We start from the raw sequence: 23,444 nt of genomic DNA, 5'->3' as shown, positions 1-23,444 counted from the left end.
GAGAAGAGTTTGAGGCAAGGAGAACAGTTAGAAGGCTGTGGAAAACCCAGGTGAGAAATGATAGCAGCTTAGACCAAGGTTGTAGTACTTAAGATGGTGGGAAATGTTGGATTCTGGACATATTCTGAAGGTATAACCAATAGAATTTCCTGAAGGATTACTTGTGGGGGCAGGGGGAGAGAGAGAGAGAAAGAGAGAGACAGAGAGAGAGAGAGAGAGAGAGAAAGGGATAGAGAAAGAAGGCATTAGGAAGAGGTTGCAAACGTAACTCCAAGGTTTTGACCTGAGAAACCAGAAAGAATGGATTTGCCATTGACTCAGATGGGAAAGACAGTGAAAGGAGCAGGGTTTCTTTTTTTTTTTTTTTTCCTTTTGGTTGCATTTATTTTAATGCTGAATTTACTCCCGTGCCTTAAGTTTTTGTTTCTTCAGTTTCATCTGGGATATCTTCTTCTTCTGGGCAACCTCCTCTTCTGGTTTGGGAACAATCTGTTCCTTTTCAGTAAGAATCATCTCAGTGTGGCAGGGAGAACTCATGTATGGGTTAATCTGACCATGAGCTCTGTAGGCCCGGTCGTGCATCTTGGGTGCTTTATCCACTTGGCTATGCTCAATGACCAGAGAATCTACATCTAAACCCTTAAGTTCAGCATTACTCTCTGCATTTTTAAGCATGTGCAGCAAAAATTCAGCACTCTTTTTGGGCCACTGACCTTGTGTCCAGCCCCACTGCTTGGCCTGGGCACATCTGCCAACTCCACCATTCTAACGTCGGAATGGTACGCACCGTTTCTGTACAGTGACATCTTTCAGATACTTCGTGGCTTTTCGTATATGCATACCCTTGATGGCCTGGGCAGTTTCACGTGTGTTCATAAAGGGAACACGAAGATTGGAACCTCTTGATTTGCATGACTTTGTAGGGATCTCCGGATCAAGTGAATAGCGAACCATTTTCACAGATTACCTCAGGCCGCTTAGGGAAACAGCAGGAGCAGGGTTTCTTTGGTAGGGAGAGGGTGGTTAGGAATCTGCTTTTGAACATTTTGAGATACCTATAAACTCTCCAAGTGGAGACATTAAGTAGGCAGTTGGATACACTAATCTGGATTTCAGAGGAGAGGTGGGGCTGAATTTCTTTATTTTTAAAATTTTAATCATTCCACTTGATTTTTAAAAATCAGCCCCCTCCATAAGCCCTTCCCCCCGAGACCCCCTCCCCCGCCCACTCCGTGTGCCAAATAGATGTTGAGCTCCTTGAGATCAAGGATTCTGTTTTGTTCGGCCTTCTTTTGGGGAGGTAGGATGGCGTAGATAGAAACGTCGGGGGTGGGGATATACCAAAGGCCTGGCACTAGTTTAGACACTCAGTGAATGGAAGTAAACACCCGCTTACGACACCCTCTGGATTGCTAGTCTCCCGAGTCAACCGTGCTGCTCGTTCACACCCCGCCTGGTCCTCACAGGTCCCTGTCCCAGGCAAGCCTCAGCCCACAGGTTAGTCCCGCCCCTCCTGGCTCGCGCTCTGCCCTCTCGGCACCGCCCACATCAGACCCTGGCCCCTCCTCTTTCTGGCTCCCCTGGATGCTCGCGGCAGACTCGGTCCTTCTGGGGTCTTGTAACGGTTCTAACAGCTGGGTGCTGGGTGCGGGTGGAGCTGTGGTGACTCCTCGGCTCGGGATCTGTTTCTCTTTGTTCCCCAGGACCCGCTGTCGCCCCTGCGCTCAGCAGCCTCTCCCACAGAGTCCGCCTCCTCTTCCCCTCTCTCCCAGCCCCCTGCTTTGCCCCTGCTTCACGTCTTCCCCTCCCCGCATCCTGACCGTCATTTGCTGTGGCTGTTCCTCGGCTGTCTTCACGACCTCCTTAGCCTGTGGGAAAAGACGTCATGGGACTGGGGCTTTGCTGCCTCTGAGTGACAACCTGTTTCCCCGCTTTTCAGGTGATCGCCAACCCGAGTGTAGATTCCTTGCTGTGACCGAGGTTCAAAGTGGGCCCTGTCGGTTTGTCAGTTTGCCTCTTCAAGTGATTGCACGTGTGTATGCCAGTCTCTCTGTGTGTGGGTGGCTATGATTAGGGTAAGCCTGGGACTGGGACTCAAGTCTAAGTTTATTCACTGCTCCAGCAGGCACTCTTCAATGAAACCTCATCAGCAGATCGGGCTCTCTTCCCTTGCCTTGCCTCCTAAACCCCCTAGGTCAGGTGAAGGGGACAGGGTACTGGGAGGTAAGAAGGAACTCTTCTGCAGAGAGGGTTCTCACCTCTGTCTTAGGCCTGCTTCTTACCAGAGTCTTTGGGGAAGCAGTAGGGAGGGCCTGAGGGTCTCAGGAAAGGCTCTCTGCTATTTCTGTGTTCCGGGTCCTTTCTTCCTCCTAACCCCATTGACTCTGACCATCCCCTGCCCAGAGCCTGAAGTCCTTCTCTGGCCTTTCTCCTGGGCTGGCCCATGCAGGTGAGGCCAGGTGTCTGGCATCCTGGAACTGGCAGTTGGAGCCTGAGCTGTGGGCAAGGTCACTTCGACAGCAGTTGAATGCCCTGCTCCTCATGGTCCCAGAGGAGAGGAGGGTAGGTTTGTCTTCTGATGAGACATCATCTGATCCCCTTAAGTCTTGGCACTCCATATGTGTCTTGGACAGCAGAGAACAGCCCTTGGTCTCTCAGCAGAAACAGAGGCAGTTCCTGAAGCCAGCGACTGAGTCAGAGCAGCCCACAGTGCTGGAGCTCCTGCTAGCTGAGCTCCGAACTCTGTTCTCAGCTGTGTTGCAGGACAGTAGCCCTGCAGCTTGGTGCTATCTGCATGCAGTACTGGGTCTACTGCCTCCATATCGTGAGTTGCTAGTTGGTCACCTTGATTTGCTGCCCTTCCTGGAGCAGCTGTACTGCTGGGCACCCTGGGTCCAAACCCACCTCCATCTAGACCTGCTAGGTGCCATTGTCCAGGCCTTTCCTCCAGATAACTCTTTGTTAGACAGTGCTTCCCATGCTGACTGCTATCCCCAGAAGCAGAGGCTCCGTCACAGGCCCCCATGCCCAGCTTGCCCTTTTGTGCACGCCCAGTGGAGTAGGCAGCAAGTAAAAGAGGAGCTGGCCACCTGGCTGCGACCATTGACGTTGCCTGAGCTACAGTGCTGCCTGGGCATCATTGGTGCTGAGGTGGCCCTAGAAGAGGCTGTGTGGCTGGACGGACTTAGTCTCCTTCCCTTGGCACTGGCAACGGACATCCCTGTACGGTATGAAAGCAGTGACACTGCCAATGCAGAGGAGGAGCCTGTTGGAAGAAAAGAGACCAGGTAAGTGAGGGACTCAGTTTAGGGCTTGAGCAGAAGAGAAAAAGAAGCTGCTTTATGGGTGCCTCTAGGGCCACTTGGATGTTTAGATCCAGCGCTCTGCTGATCATAGGAATTAGCCCAGCTCCATGCCAAGCTAGTATGAGGTTGCTTTCCTCTTCCTTTTTCTTTGCAAAATAAACCCAGTGGTCTTAGTGTTAATCCCCATAGAGAAATACAGAAATTAATGAAAATCAGAAGTCAGCTATGAGGCAGCCAAAGCTTTAGAATAACAGCTTGACTTTTCAGTTTCCAGTCTTCTTTCTTGGATGATGCCAGAAGTCTCCTCAATTCTTTTTCTATAATTCATTCATAATCACTGAACATTGCCTGGTCTACTGTGAGCTGGTTCCTGGATGCTGGGTCCTTCCCCCAGGGTACCCTAGGGATTGCATGTCTGAGTGCCCTTCCCACATGTCTTTGTGAGTTAAACCAGCTTCCAGGGAGAGTGGAGTTGGCAGCACTACTGGATAGAATTTCATCTTGACTCTTCCAGAGTCTTCTTCTTGCCCTGCCAATGTGGGCACTTTGGCCCCTTGAGTGGTAGTTTTTTCTTTCTTTTTAAAAATATCTGGCTATCAGAGCTCTCTACAGGAATGCCATCTCAGAGTTCTTTAGTTTTTGATTTTTTTTTTTTCTTTTGAAATGGAAGTCTCACTCTGTCTCCCAGGCTAGAGTGCAGTGGTGTGATCTTGGCTCACTGCAACCTCTGCCTCCCAGGTTCAAGCGATTCCTTTGCCTCAGCCTCCTGAGTACCTGGGATTACAGGCTCATGCCACCACGCCTGGCTAATTTTTGTATTTTTGGTAGAGACAGCATTTTGCCATGTTGGCCAGGCTACGTCTCTGATCCGCCTGCCTCGGCCTGCCAAAATGTGAAGATTACAGGTGTGAGCCACCACGCCCAAGAGAGTTCTTTAACTTTAGTCTTGGAATTCTCCTTGTCCTCTGGCCTCATTTTCTAGACAGTGCTTTGCAGCTATCTGTGGCACATTCACTGTTCAGGAAGAAGGCTAGTTTTACTTTTAATTAAGCTTGACTTCCTCAGTTTTTGCTGTAATTTTATGGCTGGGTCAAGTCTTTCCATAAGAGTCCAATGTTAGATAGATAGGCAGGCTCCTGGGGCCCTAATGCAAAGTGGCAGTGCCACAAATTTATGCTTTCAGTAGCCCCATTGGAATCTTTTTCTTTTTCAAAGAGCTGCACTGTGCCCTGAGTACAAGTTTCCTTTCCTGAGGGAACTTAACTGAATTGGCAATGGGCTGAGATGTTGGGAAGGGGTCAAGTTCTTTGCCCTCACTTTGAACCTGGCAATAAACCTCTGAGGTCTAGCTAATATGGCTTAGTTTGCATTAAGTTCTCCAGGAGTGGCTTCCCAGGCATTCATTCATTCAATAAGTGTTGGATATCTACACTTATTAGGAACTGCAAGATTCTAGACAGACAGAAGTGAATGAGACAGACTCAGTCCCTTCCGTTGAGGTATTACAGTTTTAGGGAGCTAGATATCATTAAGTTGATAACAAGTAAAATATAATTACAAATTGTAATAAGTACTATAAAACAAAAGAATACTGTCTTTGCCTGGCTGCTCCTCTGGGGGTTGGGGGTGAGAAAGAGAGACAGAGAGGGAGTATAGTTAGGGGAAAGCACGTGTTGGAAGTGTTCAGTTCTAGATTAGATTAACAAAAATATCTTTGCAGGTTAGGAGGTGAAATAGAGTTTTAAGGAGGAGGGAGCATTCAGTAGTGTTACATGTTAAATGAGACAAGTAAGAAGGATGAAAAATGTTCATTGGATGTAGTAACAGGAAGAAGTTAAGTTTTGTGGGGAGAAAGCTAGATTGTGATGCATTGAGGAGTGAATGGGAGGTGAAGTGGAAATTGCATTTTAGCAGGGCAGCAGCTTGAAAGAATGTTGCTGTCTGAGTAGGGACTCTTTTATTTATTTATTTATCTATTTTGTATAGAGAGATGTTTATAGCCCTTAACATAGTGCTTGAGAAGTAGGTGCTCAATAAATATTCGTAGACTAAATGAATAAATAAATTAAGGTAAAAAGAAGAGTAGATTAAAAATATATGTAGAGAATAAGGGATCCAGAGCACTGACAGAAGAATCAGTCTTACAGAGAAGAAAGGATACCTCTTCCTCTAACATTGGGGGACAGATGAGTGTGTGGAAAGGCAACTAAAGTAGAGGGATTTGACTAATGACAAAACTTCAGCTTTCTCCAGGCAGGGAAGGAGGCAGAGAATGGGATGGAGCTGGGAGCTCGGCAGGGCTGGCATGGGGTTAGGGATAGCAATCTGAGAGGCCTGAAAGAGGTAGCTGCCTGAGGGCTTGTATGAAGACATCAGAGCAGAATGAGTCCACAGCTGATTGGACACCAGGAACTTGTAGAGGAGCAAATGTCCTTGGTTTTGTGATCTTCTGAATATATTATATCATATAAGACTTTGCTGAGAAAATGAACCTATAGTAGCAATATATCATTTAAGATGTCCTGATCCAACACAACAGTTCATCAAGGACATATTTATAGAGGTTATAAACCATATTGTCTTTTTGTTTTTTATCTCAGTCTGTGATTCAGTCTTTCTGGTATAAACCATATTGTTGATATGAACTCTAGAATAGGACTGCACTGTTATCCCTGGGCAAACTTGTGTTGCTCTAAGTTTGGGTCAATTAATGATACTGGTATATTCTGACTGGCTAAGTCTAAGTTAAATTATTTCAGAGTTTGTTTGTTTGTTTGTTTGTTTGTTTTTTCTGCTCTCAGGTCACCCCAACTAAAAATTATTACTAATTGACTTTTGAGTTATTGATAACGAAGTCCTACACCAATTTTGTTGACCAATATGTAGAAGAGTAAGAGGATGAATTTACTGGTGCAGGCTTGAAGGGGCCACCACTTGGTCTTGGCAGGAAAGGAAAAAATGTGAAGCTAAGAGGTTGGGTGATGGTGGGGGAAGAGCAGAAAAAGTGACAGGCATGGAGATCGTTCAGGGCTGTAAAGCAGGTATAATAGAATCAAAGATAGAATATTAAATCTGGAAGGCTAAGAAGGTTGACCTGGGAGGGAAATCCAGTACTGTGGGCTTACATAGCAATGAGTTGGGAAAATGAAGTCTTCCCATTATTTGTACACAGTATCATGTAATACTGACTTCACGGTAATTACAATCAATCCAGAATGATTATTTATTAGAAAGGGAGGGGTTGCTCACACATGTTTGTGTGAATATTTTTGCCTAACTGTGTTGCATCATCTACTCTATTTGCCCAGTATGTGGTATCTTTGAGTATAGATGGTAGGCAGGCTCTGGCAATGCCATGTCAGGTCTCCTCAGGCACCTAATCTAGCTCCTCCTTTCACGAGCCAACAGCGGAAAGACCTACCTCTAGGTACTTGACTTTTTTGCTCTGCCTTTTCTTTCCTGACTTTTTGTCCAACAGGTCTCAGCCTGACTATGAAGTTCCCAGGGAAGAGGCCTTCCAAAAGAGAAGCACTGGCTTCTCACCTGAGACTTCCTTCCGGAATACCCAGGTGATGACTGTTCTGAACGTGGAGAGATACCTGAAGAAAATCCAATTCCTCTATCTCAATGTGGCTCCCAGCCGGTACTTTAGGTGAGAGCTTAAGTCTAGGCCCCTTCTTCTCCCCCTGCCTGGTTTCCTCCTATGCTATCTTCCCCCTCCTTTTTCTCAACATGCGCACACCTCTCTCTGTCCTTTCTCCACATGCTCCTCCTGTGACTCCAGTGTCCCCACCTCTCTTCCCTTCTCCTCAGCCTCCTCCTCTCCACTCTATATCTCCACTTCACTTTCATAGCCTGTTGTCTTACACGTCCTTTTCTCATGTTTTACTCTTTCTTCTTTATCCCAGAATGATGGAAACACTTGTTCATAGTCTGAGAAGTAAATTTTATGGTGATCTCTTCCAACTGCAATGCAAGAATCATGTGTTTGTTTAAATCTTTGCAATGTCAGGGAAACTTTTTTCCAGATATCTTATTCCTTAGACTGAATCGAAATCTGCATTCTTTTAACTTCTACTCTTTTAATGTCTACCTCCTGGTCTTAGTTTATCTCTGGGGCTATAAAAAACAAGTCTCCTTTTTCTCCATGACTCAAGAGGCATTTATTCACTTTCCCTCATTACATCCTACTTTTAAAAATCACACCTACTTTAAAAAATTTATTATTATTAATATTATTATTATTATTATTATTATTTTGAGGCAAGGTCTCTATCACCCAGGCTGGAGTGCAGTGGCACAATCATGGCTCACTGCACACTTCTCTGGCTCAAGTGATCCTCTCACTTCAGCCTCCTGAGTAGCTGGGATTACAAGCATAAGTCACCACACTCTGCTAGTTTTCTAAAATTTATATTTTGTAGAACGAAGTCTCACTATGTTGCCAGGCTGGTCTTGAACTCCTGGGCTTAAGCGTTAGCTTCCCAAATTGCCAGGATTACAGGCATGAGCCACCATGCCCAGCTCAAATCTCACCTATTTTTAAAAGTGCTGTTCAAGTCCATCTCCTCCCAGAAATAATGGTAATAATTGCCTTTAATCAAACTCTTCAATATATTAGGCACTGTGCTAATCAACTCATGACATGTGTTTCTTAATCCTCATCTACCAGGTAGGTTCTGTTATTATTTCCATATATGAGATGAGTGGACTGATACATAAGAGAGGTTAAGTAATTTGTCCAAAGTTACATAATAAGTGGTATAACCAGGACTTAAACCTAGGACTATCTTAATTCAAAAGTTCATGCTCTTAAGCAGTATCTACTGTATTCTCCCAAAGAACCTTACTTCCTGTGCACACTGATCTCTTTCCCTTGAACTTAGGTAGTACTAATGATCAATATTATTCATTCATTTACTGATCAATTCATTTAATAAATGATCACTGACAGCATCTTGCTGATTATTAATTGATTGTCTCCTGACTCTAATTCTCCTCCTCCCTCTCTGCTTTGTGATACTGGGGCTGAGATTCTGCAAACTTTTTCTCCTTTTTCAGCTGGGCTCCTATTAGGTTTGATTAATGGAGGGTGCAAGGAGACTGGACAGCAAGATAAGAGGAGAAGGGACTTGCTACTTCGTTTGCTTGCTCTTTCTGTCATCATTGCCTCAGCAACGGTCTTTCACCCTGGCAGCAGCTCTTTCTTTTTTCTTTTTTTGAGATGAAGTTTCACTCTTGTTTCCCAGGCTGAAGTGCAATGGCGTGTTCTCAGCTCACTGCAACCTCCCTGGTTCAAGCGATTCTTCTGCCTCAACCTCTGAAGTAGCTGGGATGACAGGCATGCGCCACTATGCCCAGCTAATTTTGTATTTTTAGTAGAAACAAGCTTTCTCCGTGTTGGTCAGGCTGGTCTCAAACTCTTGACCTCAAATGATCCACCCACCTCAGCCTCCCAAAGTGCTGGGATTATAGGCATAAGCCACCACACTGGGCCCAGCAGCACTTTCTGAATCAGCCTCTTCATAACCCTGAGAGGTACCAACACCAGCTGGTAGCCCCTTTCCTTCAGAGTTCTTTTTGTTGTTGTTTTCTTTTTTTAAACAGAGTCTCGCTCTGTCACCTAGGCTATAGTACAGTGGCATGAACACAGCTTGCTGCACCCTCCATCTGCTGGGCTCAAGTGACCCTCCCACCTCTGTCTCCCATGTGTCTGGCACCACAGGTGCCTACCACCATGTCTGACTAATTTTTAAATTTTTTGTGTATATGGCATCTCACTTTGTTGCTCAGGCTGGTCTCAAACTCCTGGGCTCAAGCTATCCTCCTTTCTCAGCCTCCCAGTGTGCTGGGATTACAGGCATGAGCCATTGCACCCGGCCCCATCAGAATTCTAAGTCTCAACTCTGCAAGGGCCCTCCAGCCTCAAAGCTTCTTATAACCCAAACCTCTTCCATTTGTTCCTCTAGTTCTGGAGGTGGTTTTGTTTCATTTTGTTTTGTTTTGCCTATAGTTATCTCTGTGCTACCTTAGTGTTCCCCTTTTTCTTTCTTTTTTTTTTTTTGAGATGAAGTCTTGCTCTGTCACCTAGGCTGGAGTGCAGTGGTGTGAGCTTGGCTCACTTCAATCTCTGCCTCCCAGGTTCAACCAATTCTTCTGCCTCAGCCTCCCAAGTAGCTAGGATTACAGGCACCTGCTAATATGCCTGGCTAATTTTTGTATTTTTAGTAGAGACAGGGTTTCACCATATTGGCCAGGCTGGTCTTCCTGGCTTCAAGTGATCCACCCACCTTGGCCTCCCAAAATGCTGGGATTACAAATGTGAGCCATTGTGCCTGGCCCTCTGACATATTTTTAAGAAAACACTTTCTCTTTATTAAATTCACTTTGTTGAAATGCCTAGTACAGTTTCTGTTTTACTGACTGGACCCTAACACAGCCCTTGGTATTATAAGTGGTCCCAGGAAACTATCCTCAAATATAGGATCTTCATTGGCTTGGTAATGTCCTTGGTCTAGACCAGTACTGAATTCCTTGCTAATGGGAAATAGGATACTAGCAATCCATGACACATAGTGGCGTCACAATTAATTAAATTATCACTTGTGGTTGATTGTGATACCGACAGCTAGTGGCTGCTACACTTGACTGTCATGGCTGTAATGATAGTCATGGTAACAATATAGGATGGAATGCTTACAAACCATAGTGGAGAGCTTACAGAAAGCAAATGACAAGCTTAGGGCTTTATTTATTTATTTTTTTAGAGATGGGGTTTCTCCATGATGGCCAGGCTGGTCTTGAACTCCTGACCTCAGGTGATCCACCCACCTCAGCCTCCCAAAGTGCTAGGGTTACAGGCGTGGGCTACCGCGCCTGGCAAGCTTAAGGCTTTAAACTATCATCATCTGTTATAATCAGAGAAGCGTCACGATCAAAGACAATTAGGCACATAAACAGACAAGAAACTATTAACCAGAGAACTAAAAAGGCAATGACTGATTACAGGGCCAGGATCTGCCAAAGAAGGAAACCCAGTGCAGTGAGTTCAGCATTTGGTGATGCTTTTCCCCAAACAGAGGCACCTGTCAATTCCAGTAAAGGTAGTTATATGTCAATTTTACTACACATTCCTGATATACTGAAAAGAGGAGCCACGCTTTCAACAGACTCAGGGAATTAAATGAGCAAAAGTTGCAGTTCAGGTCCCATGCCAAGGAGGAGGCATATTTCTGGTTCCGCTTTACTCCTGTGTTGTAACCATTTGGGGTCTGGAACCAAAGACTGAGGATTACATTTTTGGGTTCTTTGATGTGTTATACAGATAGTTTCTATATATTATCCAGATAGTTGGCCTAGTTTTTCTAGCTGTTCTCAAGTGGGAATGTTGGTCCAAATTTCTAATGCACCATCAATAGAAAGAACCATTTCATTTTATTTATTTATTTGCCATGTAACAGGTGTTTTTTTAGATGTTCGAATTTATCAGATTTTTAATTCATTTTCTCCAGTGTTTGATTCACACTTAGGAGAGAATTTATTCCTACACCTCCCTTATTCCTCGAGTCTTTGCTCAGCTGTCACTTCCCCACCCTTACCACCCCATTTAAAATTGCCCTTCCTTCTCCCCTGGCACTGCCAATCTCCCTTTGCCTGCTCTTTTTTCCTCCTCCCTGTTGTTAATTATGTTTATCATCTTTCTTCTCTCCATCGGGGAGGGATTTGGGTTTGTTGTGTTTAATGATGTATCCTCAGGGCTTAGAACAGTCTGGCGTAGAGTAGATACTCAGTAATATTTGTTGAATGAATGAGTAAACTAGTTGTCCAGATTAGGGACAGATTTGGTGGGGGTAGATACTGAGTTTAGTATAGAACTTAATGAGTTTCGAGTGCATGCAAGACAGAGTTCGAGATATTTTCGAAACAGCTGAATGTTTGGGTCTGGGATTCAGGAAGATATTGATTTGCCCCATCTACTCTAGTATCATGTCATACTCCAGTTGATTCTGAGCCCTTTGAGAGTAAGGACTACATAGAAGTCATCTTTATGTCCCCATCTCTGACCACAATACTTGAACAGAGGGACAACTTGATAAATGGTTTAACTAAGTTCCATAAAGTCAGGGACTGGATTTTTCTTGCACACTGCTGTGTCCTCAGTGGCTTACACACTGCTTGCCTTAATAAGCATTTGTCGCATGAGTGAATCTTCTTCAAAGGAGTAGTGGCTGTTGGGAATGAGAAGAGTACTCCGTAACTCCTGGCCCTACACAGAAAGAGCAGCCTGCATTAAGCAGGTCATAGGGAAAGGAGTGCCTCTTAAGAAGAGTCAGGGCTCAGTTAAGATAGGCAGCTACATTGTGGGAAGCTAAATGGCCCACTGATTAACGGAGGGGCCATGAGTCAAGTAACTGGTTTTAAATCCTGTATTCTTCCCTTAACTGTCTTGGACAAAGCTTTAACTTCTCTTTGTTTCAGTTTTCCTAACTGTAATTTGGGGATATTAGCACTATACTTGATTAACTTTAGTAACTTTGTCAAAAACGAAACAAGATTTTTACGTGACTCGACTTAGTGCGTTCATTGTGGTATCTATCTAAATATTCTTAAGTCACTTGCTTAGCAATGTTTTCTAGGAAGTTGAGAGAGAAAAGAGATAGAGGAGGGTTATTTTATCTCTTAGGCATTATAGGACCTAGGATGCAACTTTTAAAGTGCTTAAAATATATATAATGCCTAAAACTACTGCTGGCTCTGAGTTCTATAAAGAAAACTGAAAAATAAAAATTAATAAATGCTTTATTAAATGTACCTAAACATAGCATTATGCTAACTGGTCTACTGTAACTAGATATACCTATTATATTACTACATATATATTGCATTCAATGTGGGATATAGGTGCACTTTGCTGAAGTAAGAGAACCCAAGACCAGCGACGATTTTAAGGTGGCTCTGAAGGTGCTTGTCCAGTTCATTAGGTTATAATTTTCCTCTTTATTTGCCTGTTTCTAGTTTTCTAGTTTCCCTCTGCTTTTCTTCAATCTCATACTCCACCAAATAACTTTCTCTGATTTTCTCTGCGTGTCTTTCAGTACCCAAGTATATATGTATTTTATCATTTCTAGAATGAGCATTTTTCACATTTTATCATCTCTAAAATTGTGATACATCTTAAAATTGATGGAATATCTTATTAGAAGCATTTTTATCTTAGCATTTCATAAGATAATGCTGCAGCTTATGGTTGATAGTGTCTTAGATTTAATGGGATGTAAGATATCTGGGTCTGAAGATATGAACTTGGAACCGGCTAGGTGCTTTTTTCTTTCTTCCCATCTGTCTTTGGCTTCAGTTTCTTCTTAATGATATTCGTTTCATCTTTCTAGTTTAAAAATCATTCTTCTCTCTTTCCCCCTTTTTCTGCTTTCTTCTGCCTGCCTTCCTGTTCCCCTTTTTCATCTCTTCTATCCTTCTTTGGTCTCTTAAGGTCTGACCAAGTTCTCAGGGCCCTCACTGATCAGAGCTCTTTTTTTTTTTAAAGGCCTTACAGCTTGATGGTGGTGCCACCCGACAAGGTGAATCCTGAGCACTACATCTTCTCTCCCTTTGGGATCTTGCACGTACATCCTGTGGAAGGCAGTGAGACGATGACACTGGGTACCTGGCACCATCACTGTGTTCTCTGGCAGCAGCTCCAGTTCATTCCATTCTTTAAGTATTGCCTCTTACGCAAGTCCTTGACCCGGTAGGTGACGATGGATATGTGATTTGGGGGGAAATGGATGACAGTAACAGCATATTACCACTGACCTCTAATTTCTAGCTGGAAGAAGAATGTGAGATTGCAGGGGCTGCATCGACTCCGGAATTTCCTAGAGAATCATCTGCTCTTGGCTGTGCCCCACTTTGGAGCTGGGCTACTCCATATTAGCAGGTGAGGTATTAAAAACACAACTTCATTGAGTTTTTCAAAATTAGTTTTACTAAAGGTAATAGATGTTTGTTGTAAAAAGTCTGAAAGATACAAAACAGAGCAAAGAAAAAACCCTTTACTCCTAATAACCACCATGAACATTGTGTTGGCATATCTTTCTAGTCTTTTTTCTATCACATACAAAATGTGATCATACCTTACATATTGTTAAATAACCAGCTTTTTTTTTTGAATATATATTCTAAACTAGATTATATTATAGTTCATGAATAGAATATATTCTCTGTGGAGAATATATGCTATGTTCTCTAGGTAATTATACATCTTAAACCATTTGCACTCACACACTTGTATAATGTCCGATCTGGGAGTCTAACTCAGTTGTTTGAATCCAGACTCTCTGTTCTTTCCAAGATATTACTTGGTTTTCTTTTTTTGAAAAGGTTGGTTATTCCTATTTTCAGTACTTCCTTGCTTTCCCTACACGACTCCTCAGCTACTCGTGGTATATTCTGTGATAGGAGTTGCAAATTCAGATGCCTAAAGGGCCTAAGCAGCAAGTATCAAAGGAATGCAGTGGGTTAGGTGAAAGACTTTAGGGAGCATGGGAACTGCAATCCTGAGACTGCACCTAAAGAGGACAGTCACTGCTCAGTTCCAACTAATTGTTGCCATTTGGGAATATAGGTCAAGTGTGATCAGCCACCTTACTTTTTTTTTTTTTTTTTTTTTTAGGGCATTAATCTCCCAAGCCACCTTACTTTTTAGGATTTCCCAGAAGTCCACATTTTGTTGTGAAATTTCTCAATTTTAGCTTAAATTTCAACCAAATTTTAACTCAAATTTTTATTAAAACACTGTATGTTAGCTTAGTGATTCATTTTGAAAAACTTTTTCATCTGAATTTAACCCAGTTTGCAACTTCTGCTCTAGGGAGTTTCATTCTCCAGTCTAGCCTAATCATCATGGTGTAATTTGAGAGAATAAGGGCTTGGGAGGCTGGACAGATCTTATTTAGACCTTAAGTACTACCAAAGTATTTGAGCCTCAGTTCCCTGATCTTCCAACTAGGATAAAGATTTCTAGGTTTAATTCTGTAATGAGAATTAAATGAGACTGTGAATACAAAGTGCCACTTTCAGTACTTCTCAGTAGGCACTGAATAAATGATGCCCATCTTGTCTGATTACTAGAAGTCTTTTATCTTTTTCAAGGATATTTACAAATGTGGAGTTCTCTGGGGCTTGGGAGGTATGGATAACAGGATTGGGCCTCCTCAGGGATGGTCAGCCCATAGAGAAGTTCAAGTTTCATCACATTTGGTCCTAAAACTTACCTGTCCGCTTAGACTTTTAGGACCCTTAGCTTTCTCTATTCCAAGGAAGAAGTCTCTGCTGTCTCTCCTTCTAAGTCAGAACTTGGTACCTATTTGACCCTCTCTTCTAGCAGAGAGATCACTAGGTATAAATACTTACACACACCCCAAGCCTTTTCTCAGCTTGTACGGCTGAGAAAGCAGCTTTCTGGGCTTGTACTCTTTCAAAAAACTCTTGAGAGCGTGCTGAGACTATTGGTCACTGTTGGTAATGTTACAATCTCTATAAATATTTGCTCAGTCTGAGCTAAGCTAAGCTGAGAAGAGGTCAAAGGTATCCAAGGAATGATTGGGATGCCAGGTCTGATCAGCTTAGCCCTTGATTCTAGGCTTCTGCAGGAGCTGTGCTCTGCGTCCTGGCTACCCCAGGAACTAGATCGGTGCTATGAGCTGCTGGACCTACAGAAAGCTCTAGCCGAGGAGAAGCATAAGGCTGTACAGCTGCTCCGTCGTTGCCTGAACCTCTGCACATCCATTCTTTGACTGGTAAGAGGCTCTACTTTACTGTGGACCTTTTCTCCAAGTTGAGCTCCCAGAGTTTCAGCCTCCTCTTAGTTAAGTTTCTCCTGGTATCCACTGTGTGACCTGAACTCTACAGTTGGATCAGAGCCATTTTTCTGCCCAGCAACAGCAGTTTCTACTCGAGGATGGATGAATCAATAACAGGTGTGCAGAGGATTGGACTTGACCTTTTCCTAAGGGTTGATCTTGACCTAGGAGCAGGGAGGAGAAGGAATACATCAATGTCTGTTTTGTCTGTTGTTTGTGCTGACTTTTGGGAATTAGGGAATTTGAGAACAGGAATCCTGGTCTTTTATGCTGCTGAGCTTATCTTTGAACCTATCTTGAACTTTTGGGAGGCTACTGTGGTTAGTAGAAGGATGCAATGATGGAGTCCTTCCTAATTATGCATACTTTGCATCTGTGATGCACATCCCCTGCCTAGGGTTCTGGGAGGCCCTCCTGTGTATTTGCCTTTTGCCCATGGCCTGTTATCATGGTTTGTTATCAGGTGGGGCTGGATATTCACACAGGACTTTGGCTAATTACCATGTATCAATAGTCCAGTTCTGAGAGAGGAGGCCCACTCAGAATTTGTGAAAATAACTAACGTGAGGGAGGCATACCTTGCCTGGCTTGAGCCGGGTTTTGGCTTCTATATGTTGCTCTGAACTTCATCAGAGGAGGTTAATCACAAAGGACAGAACTCTGAAGTCTCAAAAATGGCCTTGACTGCAAGGAATTCTATTCCTAGGAAGAAGTAATACCTTGGTTGAGATCTTAAATATTTAAGAATGAGGCAGGAGGTGGGGGGTGAGCTGCTCCACAGCCTTTCTCTACCTCTCAGCTCCTCAATCCCACCTTTGTTTTTAATGTTACAAAAATAGTTGTAACTTTCTGAAATTCAGTAGTTAATTTTTATACTAAGGTATAGTTCGTATACAATAGACAAATTTCAACTATACAGTTATTGAAGTTTTTGCATTTGTATTTGTATTGACATACATTTGTATACCTGGATTAAGATAGAGAACATTTCCAGCACCCCAGCAAGCTCCCTGGTGCCTCTTTCACTGATACCCCTGCAAAGGTAACCAGTACTCTGACCTGTGTCACCACAGGTTAATGTTGTCTCATTTTGAATTTCGTATAACTAGAATTGGACAGTATGTGCTCCTTTTTGCCTGCCTTTTTTCACCAACATTATGTTTGTGAGACTTATCCATAATGTTCTAGGTAGCAGTGGTTCACTCTTTTTGTCTAGCTTTGTAGTATTTCACTGTATGAATGACCACAATTTATATATTCATTCTCCTATTGTGAATATTTGGGTTGGTTCCAGTTTTTTACTATTATAAATAATACTGTTATGAACATTGTTGTATATGTCTTTTGGTAGACACGAGTGCTTATTTTTTGGGGGGTATATATTCCAGGAGTACAATTGCTAGAATAGAGTATATGTATGTTTTGCACTGCCAAACAGCTTTCCAGAGTGGTTGTTCCAGTTTACATTCCCATCAATGATGTCAATTTCTAGGTGCCTTTCCTTTCCCCCACCTTAACCCTGTGACTCTAGCCAAAGATTTTTTTTTTTTTTTTGAGATATAGTCTGGCTCTGTCTCCCAGGCTGGGGTGCAATGGTGCAATCTTGGCTCACTGAAACCTCCGCCTCCTGGGTTCAAGTGATTCTCCTGTCTCAACCTCGCAAGCAGCTGGGATTACAGGTGTGTGCCACCATGCCCAGCTAATTTTTATATTTTTAGTGGAGACAGGGTTTCACCATCTTAGCCAGGCTGGTCTTGAACTCCTGACTTCAGGTGATCCACCTGCCTCAGCCTCCCAAAGTGCTAGGATTACAGGCATGAGCCACTGCACTTAGCCTCAGTTGTCTTTCATTCTTACCAATACTTATTTTTTTCTTTTCCCTCCCTCCCTCTCTCCCTCCCTCTCTTCCTTCCTTCCATCCTCCTTCCCTCCCTCTTTTCCTCCCTCCTTCCTTCCCTCCTTCTTTCCTTCTGTGATTTTATATTTTGATATAATTTCAAACTTATTAGAATTGTAAGGATAGTATATAAACTCTCACATACCCTTTATATAGATTGTTATTTTTCCCACTGCTTTATCATTTATGCTCTTTCTTTTTCTCTAAACATGCACACATTATTTTCTAAATCATTTGAGAGTAAATTGCAGGCATCAGTCCCCTTACCCCTGTCTTAAGTTTGTTTTCTGTTGCTATAACAGAATACCAAAGACTGGGTAATTTACAAAGAGTAAAAGTTTATTTGGTTCATGGTTCTGGAGGCTGGGAAGTTCAAGACCATCTGGCGAGAGTTTTATCCCATAGTGGAGGGTATCACATAGTGACGAGATAGGAATACGAGGCAGAGAGAGGAGAGAGGGAATAAGGCCAAACTTATCCTCTTTATCAGGAACCCATTCCCATGATAACTAACCCACTCCCATGATCAAAACATTGATCCCTTCACATGGGTGGAGCCCTCATGGCTAATTACCTCTTAAAGGCCCTGCCTCTTAAAACTGTTACTATGACAATTAAGTTTCCAACACATGAATTTTGGGAAACACATTCAAATCATAGCAACTCCTATATATAACAGTATGTTTTTTCTGTGAATGAGAACATTTTCTTTTATAACTATAGTGCAATGATCAAAGATTAGGAAATTTCACTTTGATACTACTCTGTTATCTAATCTCCTATCCTTATTCAAAATTTGGTCCTTTATTACTTTATTTTTTCATTCTTCAGGCTCCAAACCAGAAATATGTGTTGAATTTAGTGGTCACTTCTCTTTAGTCTCTCTCACAGGGAGCAGTTCCTCAGCCTTTTTTTTTTCCCTTACTTGCTTCAAGGCATGACAACTCTACAATACTATTGGAACATTCCAAAGCCTCATTCCCTACTCCAGATCAGACCAAAAATAGAATTTAGCCGAGATCTTGCTGGGTACTTTTCCGCCTCTCTTTTCTGCTTTCTTCACTCCCTTAGAGGCTCTTGTTTCCCTGAAGATCATTCCTACAGTAAATCACATTTCTCCAAATCCCCGTCTCGGGGTCTGCTTCTAGAGAACCCAATCTAAGAAAATATGTATTAGACCAAGCTCATTCACTGTTTTATTCAAATATCCTATTGGCTATATATGTGTATATACGTATATATATATATATATATATGGCAGCTGATACCACCCCACCTGGCTAATTTTTTGTAGAGATCGGGTTTCACCATGTTGCCCCGACTGGTCTCAAACTTCTGGACTTAAGTGATCCACCCTCTTTGGCCTTCCAAAGTGCTGAGATTACAGGCATGAGCCACTGTGCCCATCCTAAACATTTTTTTCCTTATATTTAGACATTATCACCCCAGTACCAGTGCTTTAAAAATGTCTACTGATTATGTTATGTGGTACTAGTAATTAATATTGTTGTTGTTTGTATGATTTTATCCTAATGACACTCAGTAGGCTCTTTGAATGTGAGATTATGCATTCTTTTTACAAACATTTACTGTGGAACTACCCCATACCAGGCACTGTGTTAAACAATAGAAAAATGAAATAAGGTATAACAGAGTTCCCCTCCTAAAGGAGCTTACAGTGTAGTGGATGAGTTATGTAAATAACAAATGATGAGGCACTGGACTAAGGGTTATGAAGTGGGAAGCACTGGGTACTGGAAGTATTGTTAGAACATGGAAGAGAACACCTCACTGAGTCTCATATACAAAATCATCATATGCATAGGGCATGTTTGTGCATGATGTTCCATGCTTAGGACTTACCTGTCTTATGCTTGGGTCTGAGAAGATTGGGGCTTGAGCTTATAGATACCAGAAGTATAATTCACAGACACCAATCAGTTCTGATCACAGGCTCTAGGGAGCATCAAAAGGAACAGGAGAGCAGGGAAGACGACAGATCCATCTGGCCAAGCATAGCTTTCTGGTATCTCTTCTCCATTCTTCAATAGTAAAAGCCCAGAGCATTGGCAACTGTCAGCAGCCTTTAAAAATGAATGAGGAACTTCCTAGATCTGAAAAGAACCCACAAAAAGGCTCCCAGGCTTTTATTCCACATTCCCTCTCCCCTAATAGAAAGTCTATATCAGTACCCAGAAACAGCTTCTACTATAACGTAAAGCAATATCATGCTATTCAGCAGGCCACATCACCTGGCCTAATTATTATCCCGAGTCCATATCCTGAAATTGATGTTTAGCCTTTTTATCCCATCTTTTTCTTTTTATCTCTTCTATGCATTGTAAACCTCTATATTTACATATACATACATTTCCTATTTGAGTCCCACCCTGGGGGTTTTCAGTAGACAGCCCTGGCCTACCCCATTAGCATATTGTGACCTCTCAATATATGTTCTCTATTTCACATCTTCTCTGGTCACTTAAAAATTGAGGGGATGAGAGGCCCTCTTAGCGCAGTGGGCAGCACGTCAGTCTCATAATCTGAAAAATTGAGGGGATGCCAGGATGGGGGTAAACTCTACTAAAAAGGAACCCTCCATCTGTACATCTAGGTTCTAGGTCCCAGACTCCAAGACCCGAGAGTTTGCACAGACCAGTGGGTGGCTGGTTTGCTCTCCATCCCCCTATCTCTGGTGAGTTTCCACTCTATGCTCATAGGTTCACGAGGACACATACCACATGCGACAGGGCCTACAGGAGCAAGTGCAAAACTGCGACAGGATCAGGACAGGCCAAGGCTCCATATACCTTCAGAGGGTACAGCATAAGCAACTGGAGCAGAAGCTGAAGCAAGCAGAGGCCTGGTGGTTGCAGCTGGGAAAATTTGCCCGCCTAGTCGACTACATGATTTGTCAGAGCCTCATTTCTATCTTGGAAGAGGAGATAACCTCTTTTGTGGCCAACGTGCTTCAAGTGAGGTGGTGGGTGGCATGTGTGGAGGTGGCAGGCAGTCCAGGGCCAGATGGTGAAGAATGTATACTGACATCTAGCCCCTTGATTTTCCTGACCCTTCTTTTACAGGCCCCAAGGCAGAAACCTTTTCTCTCATCACAGCTGGTCTTTGATGATCATGGCCAACTGTCTCATGTGCCCTGTGTTGAAAATATGATCCAGATTCTAACTGGAGGCCTACAGTCTGTCAAGGCCTCTGCCTTGCAGGTATTCTGGATTGAGCGGAGAGCTGGCTGTGGGAATTCCCAGTTCCTATCCTCTGAGTAATCAGAAGCTTACAACCAGGTTTGAATCCCTCACTGTTTTCCCATTTCTGCCCCTTCTCCATATCCTGGCATGAAGGTAATGCAGTCTGCAGACCTGAAGACCTCCTTGGATTCCCTGTATTCTGAAGGTATTTAGGGAGATGTGGGCAGAGGATAGGAAGGCTGAAGGAGGGGAAGGGCACAGGTGCAAACGGCATGGGAAGCAGGCAGGAGGACCAGGGTAAAGAGTCAGGCATTGGGTGTGGATGGTGAAGCTCTAACCTGGGTACTGTACATGTGTGTTGTGGGTAGAAGGGTCAGGGAATGTTTTTGCTCACAAATTCATGTGCTTATGTATATGTGCCTGCAATGAGAGGATGTATGAAAGAATGTGAGTACATTGTCCTTCCAAAACTGGTTCATTCAAAACTCTGTGAGGTTTTACTCCAGTGCCATAATTCATTTCATTTACTACTGAATTTTATTTCTAAGTTAATTTGTACTTGTTTAAAGAGCTCTGCTTGCTCAATACTTGCTTTATGTCATATAGCTCTTTTTCATTTCATATGGAATTCATCGATATTATTGAAATATTTTATGGTTACCAATTATCATTTGTCATCAATCTTCACACTTATTAACCATCAGAATGGAAATACATCTTCACATTTCCCTTGTTTAGGATACTGATGCTGTCACAAGTAAAATCAATAAATGCAATCAGTCACATCTGACTCATCGATACTTTATTTAATTTCCCCATTCAACTTCTATCTGTTCATTAAGATGCTTTAAAGACATTAATTTTAGGGAATAGGTGACAAGGACAAAAAAGATTCATTGAAAGGAGCCTGTGTCTTTTACAAATTATACATCAGTCGGGGCACATTATTTTCCCCAAATAAATTTAGATTAATTGATAGGAACTATTGATATTGTTTTACATGGTGTAGTGGAAAGAAGAAAGGCTTTGGAGTCAGACTCATTAGTTTACTAGTCTGCAAAGTGGAAATAATGAAAATACCTAACCTGTAGAATTTTTAAAGATTTAAAAGAGGTGATGTGTCTAGTATGGTGCTCAACATATAGAAATACATGCTACAGATAGTGCCTTCTTACTATTAGTATTATAGAGGTAGATAAATCAGAAATTTCACAGCATTTCTCATATATGGTACTAATTCATGTTATAAATATGCTGTAGTATTTTTTTGAATGGTTAAATGGAGCAAAAGAACCCTTGAATTTGTATTCTAAATTCTAGTGAAGCTGAAAATATTTACCTGCCATGTCTGAGGTTGTCCCTTCTACTTTTAAAAAAGCACATGGACTGATACATTAAGGGGTGAAATGTCATGATGCTTGTATCTTACCTTCAGATTGTTTAGGACAATGAAAAGATAGAAGGAAAAACTAATAATGCAATGTGGCAAAATGTTAATGGCTGTTGAATCTAAGTGGATGGATAAGGGTGTTCATGGTACCATTCTTCAAACTTTTCTACAAAATTTGAAGAAAAAAGATCTGAATGGAAAGTCAGATTAATATCATGGAGTAATCAAAACCAAAGTTCTTTTTGTTGTTTATTTTCGAGACAGGGTCTCACTCTGTCACCCAGCTGGAGTGCAGAAGTACAGCCTCAACCTCCTGGGCTTAAGTGATCTTTTCCCCTCAGCCTCCCAAGTAGTCAGGACTACAGGCACATACTACCATGCCTGGCTAATTTTTAAAGTTTTTGTAGAGATAGGGGTCTTGCTGTGTTGCCCAGGCTGGTCTTGAACTCCTATCTTCAAGCAATCCTCCCATCTTGGCATTGCAAAGTGCTGGGATTACAAGCATGAGCCACCATGCCTAGCCAGACCAACGTTCTATTGTCCTTAAATTATTTAAAAAAAGTAAAAAGTTTTGATTTGTATTTCTTTAATAATCAATGATATTTAGCTTTTTGTTCATATGCTTGTTGGCTGCATGTATGTCTTTTTTTTTTTTTTTCACTTTTTTCTAAGACGGGGTTTCACCATATTGGTCAGGCTGGTCTTGAACTCCCGACCTCAGGTGATCCGCCCGCCTTGGCCTCCAAAGTGCTTGGATTACAGGTGTGAGCCACCGTGCCTGGCTGGATGAATGTCTTTTAAAAAGAATCTGTTCACGTCCTTTTTTAATGGTTTTTTTTTTGTAAATTTGTTTAAGTTCCTTATAGATGCTAGATATCAGACTTTTGTCAGATGCATAGTTTGCAAATATTTTCTCCCCTTCTTTGGTTGTCTGTTTACTCTGTTGATAGTTTCTTTTGCTGCGCACAAGCTCTTAAGTTTAATTAGATCCCATTTGTCAATTTTTGCTTTTGTTGTGTTTGCTTTTCTCTCTTACAAGCAGGAGCTAAATGATGAGAACTCATGGACACAAAGAGGGGAACAACAGACACTGGAGCCTACTTGAGAGTGGAGGTGGGAGGAGGGAGAGGACCAGAAAAAACAACTGTTGGGTACTAAGATTAGTACCGTGATGAAATAATTGATCCAACAAACTCTCGTGATAAGAGTTTACCTATATAACAAACCTGCACATGTACGCCTGAATCTAGAATAAAAGTTTAAAAAATGGAGTAAATTTTGAATAAAGATAAGTATGTAGCAGTTAAAACACTACTAGTAGTCTTTAAGAGACATACATCCAACTGAGAAAACTTTTATTTAAATGAGGCAACATTTTTATGGCCTTTTAGCTAAATTGCAAAATGATTTCAATAGCCCACTTACATACAAAAATATGAAAATTAACTCCTTTTCACTAGAAATGTATACATTGACTAGATTCTAATCAGTAAATAATTGTCAATGTATTAGTAATAGTTGCAACATATTCTTCAGTCTTAAACTGTGTTCTCCAACATTTTCCAGAGAACATTTTACAGCTAAAAAAGAGAGTATTAATATTACTATCTGATGTCCTTATAATCTTATGAGAAGTTTTCTGCTGTTCAAAACTCAGAAAACACAATCAGATAATCACTTTTCTTATCTGTCAGATGTCAAATTAAAAAACCCTAAAGTTCTTATATTAACTTTAATATGGCAGTATCTTATTAAGATTGGAATATCTTTTTCATATTTTTGGTAAGA

General features: G+C 42.1%; 1 protein-coding gene and 1 pseudogene across 1 annotated transcript in view; one reads left to right on the top strand and one right to left on the bottom strand.

The window, feature by feature from the left end:
• Positions 1–399: 399 nt before the first annotated feature.
• Positions 400–1,037, bottom strand: LOC105709533 (large ribosomal subunit protein uL22-like; annotated as a pseudogene).
• Positions 1,038–1,219: 182 nt separating this feature from the next.
• Positions 1,220–23,444, top strand: part of DNHD1 (dynein heavy chain domain 1) — a 78,927-nt gene continuing 56,702 nt past the window's right edge. Inside the window, 7 exon segments of the mRNA XM_064365224.1 lie at positions 1,220–3,287; positions 6,784–6,957; positions 12,850–13,053; positions 13,132–13,242; positions 14,947–15,103; positions 19,784–20,284; positions 20,420–20,471. Coding sequence (XP_064221294.1) covers positions 2,542–3,287; positions 6,784–6,957; positions 12,850–13,053; positions 13,132–13,242; positions 14,947–15,103; positions 19,784–20,284; positions 20,420–20,471 — 1,945 coding nt within the window. The 5' untranslated portion in view covers positions 1,220–2,541.

Source organism: Aotus nancymaae, unplaced genomic scaffold (assembly GCF_030222135.1).
Source record: "Aotus nancymaae isolate 86718 unplaced genomic scaffold, 86718_ANA_hifiasm-v0.15.2.pri h1tg000059l, whole genome shotgun sequence".
Classification (NCBI taxonomy): Eukaryota; Metazoa; Chordata; class Mammalia; order Primates; family Aotidae; genus Aotus; species Aotus nancymaae.
The sequence above is the reverse complement of the archived record's forward strand: the minus strand, read 5'-3'. Positions and strand labels throughout refer to the sequence as shown.